Raw genomic sequence first — 15,376 nt, 5'->3', positions numbered from 1 at the left:
TCATAGATGATGTCACCATCAGGGCTTCCATGGGTCACTGTGTGCCAAGGGACAGAAGGACTCTTCAGTCACTTGTTCTCAAGGCTTGGCTCCGGACCAGCCTCACCCAGCATGGGCCTGAAAGACGCTTCTGTAAAACCTGAGGCATCTGCTCTGACATCTTGGTCCAAGTCCAAGGGCAGTAATTGCACTCTGCCTACTTGTGTCTCTCCTAGACTTCTAATTAGGTAGTATTTATGGTCTATCCAAAAAAGATCATGCCCAATGTTGCTCTGCCCATTAAAACAACAAGGGGCCCACCTTAAGTGATAAGGGACCATCTCCATGAGACATGAAGCCACCCTGAAGTGGGCGCAAGAGGCTTTACGATGAGCCGGCTGGGATGGCGGCTTTCAACTGGAAAGAAGCGAAGTGTACCAGAGGGGTTAAATTTGTGCTTTTTCGTGCCACTTCAAAGAAATAATATGCATACATTTTCACTTACTTTAAATGACTCTAAGGCAGTGTCAGATGAAAACAGGATTTACCTCCAGCCTCTTCTCTCACAGCTTTCGTAACAAAATATATCCCACAAGGAGTACAGAAACTAAATTCCTTCTATATATTAGGCATGCTGTCTTATCACTGCATAGTACATGACTTTATATTCTAAACTACCAGTAAGCCCAACTGAGGTATACTTTGGGTTTGCTTAAATATTCTAAAAGGCCAAAATTTTAAATTACTTAATGTGCAAAACTGCTCTAATAAATGGATATAACTAAATGGTGAAATAGAGGACACCCAGAAAAATTTGAAATGATCCTCTTTTGAATTCAACTAGAGAAAGCACAATTTTTAAATGCCTAAAGTTATATTCAATAATGACCCATACACACAATGAAGAGAAAATCTCTAATAATTTATTTGACCTTCAGTTTCACATTGTGAAAAAAAAAAATAACAGTTTTACAAAACCTCAAAAATGTAGTAGCAAACAAGTACATATGAACACGAACACTTTACTTCTTCAACTTACAGTTTTGTACGTGAACCACATACTCAAAATAGTCAAGAGAGGGATATTATTCAGCTCTAATCATTCTTATTCAGACAGGTGTCAAGCCCAGAGAAAAGGGGTCTACACAATTATACCAGAAGTGGAAGGCTGCCCTTTGTTATCCGTTTCCACAGCAACCAGTCCACAGAATAAGAAGAACCTTTTCTGTCTTATGCCAAGGTTTTTGTGTGCGCTGTGCTGTGAATTGTATTTGCTTCAAAGTGTAGGACATTTCACAGGGTGAGAATGGTCAAGCAGTGAGCCCAAATGCCTCTGTCAATTCAAAGAGCAGGAGTCCAGAAAGTTCCCTGCAGGCTGCGGGCCCACCCTGACCACCGCTCCCTCTGGCTCACACACTGCAATTAATAGAGAATTCAAGGGCAGACCACAACTTCGAAACAGCTGCAGAAAATTCACCCTGCTCTCAAAAGCCACGTAGCGACACCCACATCTTGCCAGATTTGCATCACAAACTACGGAGCTGTAACTGCTACAATACACTGCCAGGGTACAATCAGACATTTGCATTGCTTAGAACACATCTAAGAGCGAGGGACTGACTGCTGGAAAGTATTAAGACCCTCCCTTTGATTTCAATGGCTCATTTATTTTGGTCCGACTATAGCCCACTTATTCACGGCACGGACAGACATGTACAATTAGTCTAATGTATTCAGGTGGAGAGAAATGTGAGGGGTTTATCTGTCATCAGACAATGCAAACACACAATGTCAAAGGTTATCGGTCTTAAACCCTATTTTCTAAGATACAATATTATGAGAAACAGCAATGGAAGCAGTGTGAGTTGCAAATGCTGGGCGTCCCCGGACACTTGCAAAGAAGCACCTATGAGTCTACCGCTAATACCCATCACGGCACATGTTTAGCAAACAAGCACTGCAACTAGCAAAGAATGTATTCACAACCCATTCCCAGCTCTCCAGGGAGGCCTCTCAGCGGGGGCCACTGCTTACAATTCTCTGGTGTTTGGGGGGGCCATACGTGTCACTTTCGTGCACCAAAGAGTTCTCTCAGAGAATTACCTAAGAGAGAGCACTGCAGTATACACTCTACCCCTCTGAATATCGCCTTGGAGAACTTCTAGCACTTGCTAAATGCTACAGCAGGAAGAAAGAACGACCAGTCTTGGTCAAGCAAATCTGATGAGTGAATTAATTTCTGTCGGTGAGAGTTCTGTTTTAACTGGGGTTATGGCCAAGCATTCTCACAGGGTAATAAATAAATAAATAAACTTTGGACAATGCCTTTACCTGTGCCCTATATACAGAACTAGTCGATAGAATTTCCAGGATTCCAGGATATCACACAAAGGGGAAAAAAAAAAAAAAAAAACAGAAAAACTGCCAAGTGATTTGGTCCTTTCCAAACTTCAGTAGCTGAGACAGAAGCAAGTAAATCTAAGAGGGATGGGAAGGACAGAAAGAAGGCTTCCCTTGCCCCAGGAGCCACCGGCATGACCAGAGCCCACGAAACCCCAAAGTTGACTTAAGTTTAAGAAAAAAATGACCTTCATGCTTTCCCTACCTCTAGGATGTAACTTTAAGTTTCTACTTTGTAATCTTTCCCTGTCTTGACATTTACAAAATCCGCCCACCCCCAACCCTGCCCAACCCACCCTCCAGTTATTCCCCTAATTGTAACGCCAAAGTTTTCACTTTTGTGCAGCAGAGCACATCACAATGGTCACAAAATTGTGCAAAACATACAACCATTCACACGCGTCCATACACGTGAAGACAACTATAAGCACTGTTTCAGCATGCAGGATTCAAACAATAAATAGCTAAATCTACAACACATTTCTTACCAGCCAAGGGAAAGTTTAAAGTCACTTATAAATAGAAAAGAACATCTAGCAAACAGCTACCAACAATGTCCCCATTGTTCAGAAGCATTTCTGGGGAGCACAGCCCTGGGAGATTAGCGTGGAGTCCAGCGGTCCTTACTTCTGCAGCCAGCCCAGCCAGCTCCCCTCTTGGCCCCACAGTCGGGTTTTCAAATCTCCAACAGCAGCTGGTGTGGAGGCTTCAAGCTTGCTCCTCAGAGAGAGGTGACAACCATTTCAAATTTTACACTTAAGTGGTGGAACCCATGGAAAATCAAATGCTGAATATGGTACAGCAAGGAAAAAGGGCTGGCTTTTCTCTCCCTTTGAGAAGCTGATTAATGCTGACATTAATCCACAATTACAAGACAAGGACTAGATCACAGGTTTGTTCATTCATATTTAAACCATGTGCTACTTGCACTGAAAATCCCACCCCCTCCCCCATCCCCTTCCTTCATGTCCAGTTTGAAGCATTTACAAGGTGCAGTGGATTGGATGCGAGTCTTGTAGCAACTTCTTTTCCTTTTTCTTGTCTTTCATTCAATTTGGCATCTCTAAAGTAGAAATCACATCTTGTCTCATCGAGGGATGGAGTCAGCTAAAATAGAGGAGAAGGAAGATTTTTTGTTAAGTCTCAAATCTAAAAAAAAAATTTAAACTCAGGACAGAGCTGGTCAATATTGCTTCTAAAGGTCTTAATTACACATTTGGTAGGCACAGTGCAAAGATATTTAAAGTGCCAGACTTAAATGAACACACTTGTGCATTTGTGCATGCAGATGCTCCAGCAAAAACAATGGTATCCACAGAAAAGATCCTCACTTCCTGATTAAACACACATACATTCAAACCAAACCTACACATCTAGGTGCTGTTACATCTTCTGCTTCTGATATGCGTAATTCCTCTCCATGGTTAAACAGAGCCACTGTAAAGTGATCACCAGAGGGTCACAAGAGATTCCTCTGCCAATTCACCCCCACCCGCTTTGGCCCATTTACCATAAAGGATTCCAAATTAAATTTATTCACCATATAGAAAGCAGACATATTAATCCTCTTATTTAAATGCATCTCTGCTATTCATTATGGCAGAAATCAGTCTCGCTTCTTTTCACATGACAGCACATCAGGCCTCAGCAGCCAGGGCTGGAGTTTATTCTCCAAGTTCATCAGTCCACACTTGGGAGACTCGGGCTGTGGGATGCAGCATTCAGCATCATTACCCACAGGACTGACTGCCCGTCAATTAGAAATTCAAGGTGCTGGAACCACAAAGCTTGCAGGTTTCATGGGAGCTGGTGGTTTCTCACAGCACCCATCCTTCACACTTGGTTAAGTCTAATTTTACATAAGGAGAGTTTGCAGAGGGCTTTTGTCTTTGAAAAGCTCCCCCTATCTGTTCTTGGAGCACACTTCCAGCCCTAGCATAGGAATCTGCAGCCCCAATGCTGAAATTCCAAGTAGAGACAAAGGGAATTCAGGAGCGGCCGCTCATCACTCACGGAGTCCTTCTTGCTCTCGTGTGTTCAGAAGTCTGATCATTCCATTAGCTGTTTCTTCCATTTCAAAACAGCGATTCAAGCTTTCAAGACATTCCTTAGACTAAGGTGTCATCCCCCACCCCCACACCTCCTTGGAACCTATACATCAACATGAGACCAAAAGAATGTATCTTGTAACAATATGAAATTTCAAGATGTTGCATACTCAAACAGAAAAACAAGCCAAAAAAAAAACACAAAACACCCAAAACAAAAACACCTCTAGAAAGGGGTGCAGGGCACAAGCGAACCAAAATCCAAGTGTTGTCAAGCTGGGGCCACAGAGCACCATGAACATGCAGTGAAATCAAAGTCATCTCCTTTCCGTCCCTCCCAGCGCTGACAGAGCAGCAAGAAAGAATTAAAATCACCTTGGTGGATAAGCTTTCAGGCAGAGGTAAAGTTTAACACTGTATTAATTCAGGTAGCACCTACATTTGGAAGGCAAAGCCAGGTCCCGGAAATGCTTGCAGCTCACGGCTGATACCTACACAGTACCTCTTTTAAGTCACTCCATCCGGCTTAAGTGTTTCAACACTATCTTGTGTGCAGTAAACTTTAAAAATTTAAACCAACATTCTCCCCGTCGGAAACTGCAAGAGCGGCTTTGATCAGGCCCACACTATCCTTTAAAAAGGCAAATCCAGCCCAGTCAAATTTGCTTGTCCTGTGCTTGACTCTCTGGCTAATAGCACCAAGAGTGGAGAGGATATGTTTCGAATATAACCCAACACTTTTTTTGCTCCATTTCCCAGGGGCCGGACATGTGTGATTAAGGTTCAAAGCCCCAGGAGAGGATGAATTCAAGTGTTTGCTAACATACTCACTCTGGGCTGAGAAAGAAGGTACCAAAATTGAAGTATAGAGATAACAAGCAGGTAACAGTCATAGAAACCTCATTTTCCCACAACACATAAAGCTAATTCCACTTCGCAGTAAGGCCTAAATTGAAGGGAGGAAAGAAAACTAGTAAAGAGTATTGAACACTTAATATGTTACTGACATGGGCTAGGTATTCTCACCCCTTTCTTTGCTTTTTTCTCATTTATCAATTCATCCAAGTCTAAACTGGGACAGATCTCAAGGAAAGCACAATTTGAATCACTCATTTAACAAAGGAGAAGTCTGAAGTGCAGAGAGGTCTAGCCTTCACAGCTGAACGCTAGAACCAGACTCACGTGGTCGCTCTCTTTCTGCCTCCAGTTCCTTATCTCCCTCCAAGGATGCCAGGCCAATTACCGCTTGGAAGTATCGAAACTGTCACTGGCAACTTTTAAGGCTCTCCTATGCAAATATACTCAATTCTGGACTAACACCCAATTTAGCACGCTGTTAATTGATGTTTCTGCCTAGAAGGTTCTTTAAACTTGCTTTAGAGTTGAGTAATGCATTTATATTGCAAATGAAGTAACCCCTTTCAGAGCATTTGTTTATTCAGGATTACTGAGATGCCAGCAAGGCTGCAAAAACCAGTTTGGTTTGAACAGTTACCCCATTCGCTCCCCAGAAGACGATCCTGACAGTTCCTGCACCCCTGACGGTGTCTCAGAGCAGGTAAACATTACATTACTAAGAACTGTACCAACTGTAACAGGCGGGAGGAGATGGTGGAAGAAATGAAAGAAATAAAAAGATTACATGTGAAAGGGAGGTCAATTTTACTGGTGTTTCTAAACGAGCTGTAAGAGATGGGTAAAGAAAAGACAAATGAGTCCAAATCCCCTCTTTGCTGGACGGTCCCCTTGAAAGGTGTGAAACATACTAGAGGACACAGAACTGAACCTTTCCAAGTAATGAGTTCCTCTTCACAAGCAGCTCCTCCAGAGTCTTAAACTTCATCCTCTTATTATTAGTAACGAGCCCTCTAGTCACCAAAACAAATCAACCCATTCCACGTGCTCTGTGCTACACGTACACATGCTTAAGTGACTTCGGGGCCAATCCTGAGTGCTTTACAAGCAAGCGAGGCAGCCATTAGCTCCCTGAACCCTGAACTGCAAAGGCCTATTAATTATTTGAACCAAGAGTATGATATACTCTTAAGTACACAAGACAACCATTATGTACTCAGATATATGACACAGAAACACAATTTTCGTTCACCCTGACAATGAGGTCAGCCTGAATGATTAACTCTGAAAAGCTGCAGGGAGGGCGGTTTGGATGGCTCTGTGTCCATGCATCAGACAAGCTTATACAATGCAGGTGCAACTGTTTCCAAGGACAGACCCAGATTTCACAAAAGTTAGTGAATGCCCTATAGGGGGCAGTTTGGGGATGGGGGGCGGGTGGACATTTTAAATAAGCTAATAAATAATTTTGGACAGAACACACTGGGAATAATTTTTAGCATTCGATTTTTGAAACCCTACTTTATTCCTAAAAGGGTTTAAGGAAGCTCAATCTAAATATCAACAATTATCTCCTGGGGTGATACCAATGTGAAGTGTACTAAGTGTCCATTCGGCATGAGCTGAAGTGCTTACGCTCTGAAGCCAGACTGCCTGGGCGGAGGTCTTGACCAACCTTTCCACCTGCTAAGCCCTATGACCTCAGGCAACTTACTTAACCCCTGTGTACATCAGGTGTTTTCATCTATAAAGTGCTCCTGTAATAATGCCCCACAGGGTTGTTGTAGGGACCAAATGAAAAGATCCATGTGAAACACACAGCCCAACAGCCAGCAAATGGGGAGGGCTCAGAAGACATCAGCTGGCATTATTAACATAGGTCAGGGTTCCCAACCAGGTCGTAATTAGAATCACTGAAGAACTTTCTAAAAATGCTAATGCCTGGGACCCATCCAGACCCAACAAACCTAGGCTCTGGGGTGGGCAGATTTTGGCAAGCTCCTTGGGAGATTCTGAGGCTCAGTAGAGGCTGAGAACCACTGGCTGATGATCTGGGGGGGTTGCAGCTGTGGTCAACAAAAGTGTTTAAGCTTTGGGGTGCAAGTGCTTTTATTGGTATAGTTTGTGTGGTCCCTCTACAGGATGGGCTATATGGAGCCTGTCTTATTCCACATACGAGCTTACACAGCTTACTCAACTATACAGATACTTACAGCTAAGCTGACTTACCTCATGCTCACTCTCTCCAGGATGCAAGGCATTTAAGAAGGCAGATGTTTCCAGGTGCTGACAAATGCAGTAGGGATCAGTGAATACGGGACTGTGGTGATGCTGTTCCACGCATCCAACGTTGGGTCGTAGCAGTCCAGAGTTTTGCATCGCTGAATGCCAAAGTACCCTCCAACCACGTAGAGTTTGTTTCCGGAGGCCACGGCATGGCAGCTCATGCGCTTTGCCGTCACATCTCCCACCTTGGTCCACTGGTAAGTCTCGCTGTTGAATTTATACGCAGAGCAGGCGGAGAACTCGGTGTCTCCCCCCATAATAAAAATCTGGTTACCCAGCACAGCTGCCGCCGTGTAACGCCAGGGCTGGGGACAGGTGGCCGGGACCGTCCACCTGTTCTCACACTGATCATAACACTGAACTTTGGGGAGCTTGTCATGACTGACGCTGGTACCCCCAAAAGCAAACAGCTTGAGCTTGGCACTCACCACTGCGGCGTTGCTGACCCCTTCTCGGAGGGGAGCCACCATGGTCCATTTGTTGGTTGTGGGGTCATAGTGTTCCACTTGCTTCAGAGAGACTGAGGGGGAGGCTGGGAGGCAGCCAGTGGCAGCAGTGTGCCCCCCGACCACATACAGGCAGTGCTTGAGTTCAGCAGAGCCGTGGCCGAACCTGGCCACCAGCATGGGGGCCGCCTTGGACCACTCTTCATGCAGGGTATCATACACCCAGACGTCTTTCGAGACTCCATTCTCAGACCCTCGGCCCCCAGTAATGTATACTTTGCAGCCAATTGCACACGCACTGAATTCTTTTCTCGGGCTTGGGATGTCAGCCTTGGGAATGATCTCTTTGGCCTTCTGGTCGACCAGATACAGTTTGTCACACATAAAAGTCTGTCCTCCCAAGAGGAAGAGGGCATGGCCAGTTTTCCGGGGCCGGGCACAGAGGCTGGTCACCACGCCGTCATTCTGCAGGATTTTCAGTTTGCACCTGATGGCCTCTTCCACGATCTCCTTGCTCTTCCTCTGCTTGGTGATGAGTTCTTCCATGGCCACGTTCTCCATGAGATAGATGGCCGGCAGCAGCGCCAGCCGCACCGTCTGCAACAGCTCTGGGAGGTAGCAGTAGCGCTTCTTCAGGTCGTAGCTGATCCAGTTAATTGCAGACTCGTACACAAGCCTTTCGTCTTCGGTCTCCAGCTCTTCACTGGACAAGAGCTGCACTACCATGTCCTGGGGCAGCTGCAGGAAGTCTTCGTTCTTCCTGATGGTCTGGAAGTTGCTGAGACACATCCGCCAGGACAGCTCGTAGAGTTTGGTGCACTGGTGCGCGTCGGACAGCAGAAGCATGCCCAGGCAGTTGGTGGGGTGCAGGTTCTTTTCCAGGAACTCGGCGCACGCATCCCGGATGTCCTGAAACTCCAGCATGTCGCCGGCTTCCAGGAGCGATTCTGCATTTTCTTCATTGATGATGACCCGGGAGGAGTAGGCATAGTCGAGGAGCAGCTCCAAGACTTCCGGATGGATGGAATTGTCGAAGTTGACCTCACTGTCCTGGCTCTCTTTCAGGCCCCCGCTGAACATGGCTTCGAAGTAGCGGCTGCACGCGGCCAGCACGGCCCGGTGACAGGGGAAGGTCCTGTTGCCCGCGTGGAGAAGGACGTCAGTGAAGAGGCGCTGCTGGCGTAACAGGTTCAGGTGAGTGAGGACACTGTCCGCGTAGGAGGACTTGTGGAACAGGTAGATGTTGATGGAGCCACTGCTGGCCCTGGACTTGCGGTTCTCGTGCACACTGACAGACATTGTCTCCACTCCTGAAAAAAACCACACGCAACTACTGAACAGGGATGCTCCCGGTGTTCGGAACAGCCGAACCAAAGCCACATGGAAACCAGAAGACAAAAGACACGAGGGAACAAAAAACTTCACGGCGGGCCCCGCTGCCTAATATTCTGAATAATGGATGGCCAGGCCTATCCAAAGCCAGAGACAGTTACCTATAAGGAAAGACACTCAAGACTACTGTTGAGCTATGTAAACTATACATTGTTTAAAAAAAAAAAAAATCACTGCTCAAGAGCAGGTTCATCTTGGAAAACCTGACTGCCAACTTTCAGGATGTTGAAGTCCTGGAGAATGTAAGTCAGCAAAAGCCAAGAGGATCAAGGTCTCATTCTCACAGGTCCCTGCCCTGGGCCAGCTGATTCAGGGTTGGTCCCTTGCAATGAATGCCAGGCCTCCAGCTCTCGTAATGCCGGGATGGGCACAAGTTTTAATGCCCTATGCAACATAAAGCCATGTGTAAGACAAATACCTACTAATTAATTCCATTAAGAATTCCTTTGGTAAGACCCACTGTCTTTACCAAAGTGTAGGTACAGTAAATGGGAAATGTAACACTAAAACCACAGGTGTAAGCCAACTTCTGAAGTGACCAAACATTTATTTAACATCACAAATCATTTCTAACCAGACACCTCTACCACTTCAGTCCTAAAAGAGCCCCAGTATAAACATGACCATTTACTGATCAGCAAGCTATCCTGGAAACACAGAATAGACTCTGGCCTCAATTACCACCCACCTTTCCTGCTCTGGCCGGCTTCCAAAATGGGGATTTGTGCCCAGAAAAGAAAGACTATTTTGAGTAGCAAACTCAGGAGTTTCGTTGTTCTGTTCTCCCTGCTTTAAATCAATTCTTAGAAAACCAGCTGCAAGAACGAAGAGTGTATCCACTGCTCGCTCTCGGCTACACAGGGATCACCAGGACCATCCCTGGGTACCTGCAAACGCTGGCACCTGCAAACAGGGAGATCAGAACGCAAATGTTACTTTATCTAAATCAAAACACACATACACACGTGTGTGCGTGTGTATGTGTGTTGCCAGCCATTGTTAACTTACGGTCACTCTAGAATTTATTTGCACCCTAGAATTTATTTGCTGACTACAGTGCTTTCCTCAGTATCTAAATGGGAATTATAGCAGAGCTGAATTGACTCTTTGGCTTTCCTCAATCATCAAAGTGTAGACTAAAGATACAGGACACGCCTATCACCTATCTTCAAAAATTGAATTATCTTTTTCCTTTTTAACCCTACCCTTCTGTTAAGTCAAAGGAATAAAGGCTTCAAGAACCCACCTGTCAGAGGATTCGTAGGGAAACTGTTTACTCCTGGACAGTGAACTGCATCGATACAGTATCTGTTCCAGAGAGGGAACAGCCAGTCCTTACCAGGTTGTTTCCTTCAACCTGACCAGCAGCGGCAAGGCAGGCACAGAAAAACAACAGAGGCAGGTGCCTTTGACACACCAGCCTCATACTATTAGGGGTTGCAACTTGTTTTCTTTTATTTTAGGCATGTAACTTTTTATCATGAGTAAACATGACTTACTGGAGATGAAAATAAACAACAGAGTCCTAGGGCTCTGGTGTTAAGACTTTAGGAAGCAGCCATCCATCTCCACAGTGACCTGAGCTGTGACAAATGGTGAGGAGGCCAGCATCACCCCCACCTCAAGCTAAGCCTCTAAGGTCTAGTCCATGTTACCCAAGGCCCAGTGCTCCAAAGAGCAACAGGATCCTATGTAAATGCACCAGGTTCTCCAATGTGTTCAAAACCTGAATTAGCATCCCTGCTGTTCAACTGCTGTAGTCATCATTTGCATGAGCACATTCAATCTTAAGTACTTTGAAGAAGAGTTTTAGCCTAAACCTCAAAAAATGGTATAAATACTCTTATGCCTTATATAGAAACTTGCAAGAATTCCAAATGAGTAGCTATGCTTTTTAATTTTTTTAAACTAATGCTTCCAAAGCAATCTCCAAAGCTGCCTCCCTTGGATGGACCTAGAGAGTATCATACAAAGTAAGTGAGACAGAGAAAGACAGACACCATATGATATTGCTTACATGGAAAACCTTTTTAAAAAAGATAGAAATGAACTTATTTACAAAACAGAAATAGACACACACATAGAAAACAAACATGGTTACCAAGGGGGAAAGGAGAAAGGAGGAATAAATTAGGAGTTTGGGATTAAAATACACACTACTATATATAAAATAGACAGCCAACAAGGACCTACTGTGTAGCAGAGGACCTACTGTATAGCATATATACTCAATGTCCTGCAATAGCCTACAATGGAAAGGAATTCATGAAAGTGTGTGTATTCTGAACAGTTTGCTCTATACCTGAAACTAACAACATTGTAAATCAACTGTATTTCAATTTTAAAAAAAGCTGCCTTCTTTCTGGCAAACAGTGAATGCAGCTCTGACAGAAGAATGAGGCTCTTGCAAAAGGTACAGAAGCACCAAAGTGCCTGCAGATTGAGCTGGAATCACATCCACCAGGCCCAGAAGGCATTTCCCTGAGCAGTGTAAAATAACACTCATAGCCAGGCTTACACTTAACATAACAGTTTAGAAGACCGTGGGATATAGGATCTGCATCTCTTTGCAGCCTGTGTTTATGCTCCTGTATTTCCCAAGTAGGTTCAAAAGCCAGCAGAAGAGCCTAGCCTGTCATCTTGGATGCCACCCAGATGGAGAAGTGTGTCACAGTCAAAATCCAACAATCTTGCAGGAATATTTGATTAAAAGGTACACTTGAAGACCCAAGGGAGACAACTTGCCTTTTGCTTTAAAAGTATGCAAACGTTAAAGCATCAGCAGAAACCCTGTATACAGCCTCTAAACACACCTTCAACACAGAATGAATCATCCTTCTGGCATTTTTTAAGCCCCCAGAGAAATAATATTTGCATGCCAAGTAAGTGGCCAAAAAACGCACACATATACTTAACCTGCCTCCACAAAGAAGAAGGGGAAAAGGGCTGCTATTACCAGTGAACATCAAAAGGAATTCTGGCTACAGTAACTTCAGTTCACTTAATGCTCTTTTACCAGGATCTCAGCCTCCAGTACTTAGCAGCGCGTCACATTTCTTAAAGTTTTGAACCTGATCTCCAGGCCATCAAAGGAGAAACTAGGCAGATTTTCTCAGGCTATTTACATTATTGATAACAAAGGAACAACACTATAGAGAGACTGTTAACAAGAAAAGCATTTTACCGTAAAGTCCTCTATAGCATTGTAACGCTCTTTAACACAAGGCCATGCCTGTAAGGGCACACCAGATACACGCCAAGTTCAGTGGTTCATCTCCACCCCGCCTACCAATTCCTATCCTTCCAAGCTAAGCATGTTAAGACTAAACAACTTGAATGACAAAAAACTAATTTTTCAGAAAGCAGTTTTCATTCATTCCCCACAGACATCTGGCCGCAGTGAACATGCCCTCACTAGGGGTGTCTGTGCGTGACCCATGGGCTCGCAGAGCCGCAAAGGGTGCAAGGGGAACAAACAATCCCGCGCGCTCGGCACAGCTCTTCCCGAGGAGGGGAGTGGGGCTGCGGGCGTGTTGCTGGGGGCGTCGATCGTATCCTGGCTGAGCTCCTCTTTCCCCAGCGGCTCGTCGGGGCGGCGGAGAGGAGGCCCCTCGGGCAGCGCCCGGCTCTGTTTGCCGTAGGAGCGCAGCGGCGGGCCGGGGTCTCCGCCCGGGAACAGCTCCTCACCGCCACCGAAGTCGGAGCTCCGGGCTCCGCGGTGCGCGCGCGCGCGCGCACACACACACGCGCGCGCGCACACACACACACGCAGACCAGGCAGCCCCTGAAACCCGCGGCGCCCGCAACAGGTCCGCGGCGGTGGCGGAGACTTACTGCAGTGGCGGCCGGCCACAGTACACAACCAGTTAGTTGGGTCTGGCCTCGGTAACCGGGCGGGGAGGCGACGGAGCAGACGTCTCAGCCCCAGGGAGCAACAGCGACTGCCCCAGCGAAAGGAGCGCGCATGGGGCTCCGGCTCGCTGGCTGGTTATCGCCGCGGTCTCGCGGTTCCCAGGTCACGGATTCTGTGCCTGCCACCCGCGGAGCAGCTCCCGCAGGGCGCTCGGGAGGGAAGAGCGAGCCAGCGGCCGCAGGCGCCGCGGAAGGAGGCGGGCTGAACGCTCGGGGGAGGGAGCTGGAAAGAGCCGTGCGCGCCGGCGGCCGCCTGGCGTCTCCACTCGGCCTCTGCAGCGCCTCAGCCGCGCCGCCTCCTCTCCGGCTGCCCGAGCAGTCTGCGCCCAGCAGCCCAGCGCCCGGCTATAAGCGGCGAGACGGGGAGGGGAGGGGAGGGGAGAGGGCGCGTAGGCAAAAAGTGACACCGGGGGGGAGGGAGGAAGCGCGTGAAAGCGGCCGGCGGAGGAGGAGGAGGAGGAGGAAGGGGAGGAGAGCGTGTCGGGGGAGTTAATCGAGAGAGGAAGCGGGGGAGGGGGCTGTGGCAAGTAGGGGGAGAGAGAGAGACAAAGCGGATGCGAAATCTCAGCCACGAGCAGCTGCAGCCTTCGGGAATCGCGAGTAAAACAAGTTTTCCTGGGTCGCTGTGTCCGCGTCTTGAGCAGAGTCGGGTGCTGAGGGACCCTTCTGGGGTGGCTGGGGACAGCGCGGCCCCCCAGGTGTGATCTCGGCCTTGCGGGAGAGGACGTGAGGCTCAGCAAAGAGAGACAAGAGGCGAGACGGGGGTTAGTGGTTCGCGCCCTGGGCGCACACAGCCTGCCCGCTGAGCGAGATACCTGGAGGGAGGACAGTGGCGAGGTGTGAACACAATTTTGGACACTCTGGGCACTCCGCAGGTTGGGCAAAACCGGGCTGTGGGGCTTCTCTCTAGGGCAGGGGACCAGAAAGACTCGAGCCCCGGGCGCTTCCTGCCCCCACGTCCTCCCCCCACCCACCGCGGGTGCGGCACCCGCGGCCGGACTCTGCCCCGCGCCGCCCTGGGCAGCAGCAGCCGGGCGCTGTCCGGCGGAGCGCGCACCACGTGCTTTGCAGCCAATCGCCGCGGCCGCTTGATTCAAAAGGAACTGCTCCAAGGAGTGGCCACGCCGCCACCTCTCCGTAGAGATAAACCTTTAATCGTCCTCTCAGACCCGGCTCTTTCCTATCTTTTATCGCCAGGTTGTGTTAGGTAGGAGTTCAGCAAAGAAATGGTTCAGCCCATACATGTTTGAAGCGCCGCGTGCCACGAAAAGGAAAAGTGATTAGAAAATAATCTCGAACGGCAATCACTTTATGAAACCCATTTTTGATCTTTGTACCAGGGGCTTGTCTTTCCACTGGGAGCTGAAATGCCTGTTTTTATTGGGCATTTGGAATAAAGTATATGAATGAACTGTAGAGACTACCGGTCCAGCCACCCCCCCCCCCCTTTTTTTTTTACAGATTGGGAAACTGAGGCCCAGGGAGATCTGGAGTGAATTGTCCAGTTCGAGGGCACACCGCTACTCGCAATGGCATAGCCCTATAGCTAGAGTGGAGATAACCACTTCCCGGCTTTCTTTTAAATATTAGACGCAGAGATGGTTTAACAGGCCGAGGAGGCTCCCCCTGGCGCGCCCGGAGTCCAGAGACCAGAAACCAAGGCCCTCTCGGTCCTTTAACCCCACTTTCCTTTAAGCACGGTCCCCCCAGGTATTCGCGCTGAGAAATTTCGCTCCTCGCAAACAAAGAAAGACAGTGCCCTCTGAAGTCCTTTGTTCGCATTAACTCGTCAGCTTCACCACGAGCCTTTACAAATCTGCTTCATATTTTAACTTATTATGCAGAGTCGCGGCTCCAGACTGCTCCACAAAGCCAGAGAGGCCAGATCGGTAACCGATCAGACCCACGTGCAGGGGGGTCTGCGAGCTGCAAGGTAAAGAGACCGGGTAGGTTGCGAGCCGACCCCTGGTTCCTAAAGATGTGGATAAAAATCAGCAAAGACCAGACAGAGAAAGGCCGCAGATACCGGAGATAGGTGCTGAAAAGCCGAGAGGGGTA

General features: G+C 47.6%; 1 protein-coding gene across 2 annotated transcripts; it reads right to left on the bottom strand.

Annotated features, from left to right (window-relative positions):
- Nucleotides 1-880: 880 nt before the first annotated feature.
- Nucleotides 881-14,262, bottom strand: ENC1 (ectodermal-neural cortex 1). 2 transcript variants are annotated; one of them, XM_043887482.1, is made up of 3 exons: nucleotides 14,134-14,262; nucleotides 7,512-9,324; nucleotides 881-3,486 (listed from the first exon to the last, which is right to left on the bottom strand). In XM_043887482.1, the coding sequence occupies exon 2, from the start codon at nucleotides 9,311-9,313 to the stop codon at nucleotides 7,544-7,546; it is 1,770 nt and encodes a 589-aa protein (XP_043743417.1). In that variant the 5' UTR covers nucleotides 9,314-9,324; nucleotides 14,134-14,262; the 3' UTR covers nucleotides 881-3,486; nucleotides 7,512-7,543. The 2 variants fall into 2 exon arrangements, with proteins under 2 accessions (XP_043743417.1, XP_043743416.1); XM_043887481.1 differs by lacking the exon at nucleotides 14,134-14,262 and adding an exon at nucleotides 13,241-13,614.
- Between the last annotated feature and the right edge of the window lie 1,114 nt (nucleotides 14,263-15,376).

Source organism: Cervus elaphus, chromosome 25, assembly GCF_910594005.1.
Source record: "Cervus elaphus chromosome 25, mCerEla1.1, whole genome shotgun sequence".
NCBI classification, from domain to species: domain Eukaryota; kingdom Metazoa; phylum Chordata; class Mammalia; order Artiodactyla; family Cervidae; genus Cervus; species Cervus elaphus.
Note: the sequence above shows the minus strand (reverse complement) of the source record. Positions and strands in the feature narration are given on the sequence as shown.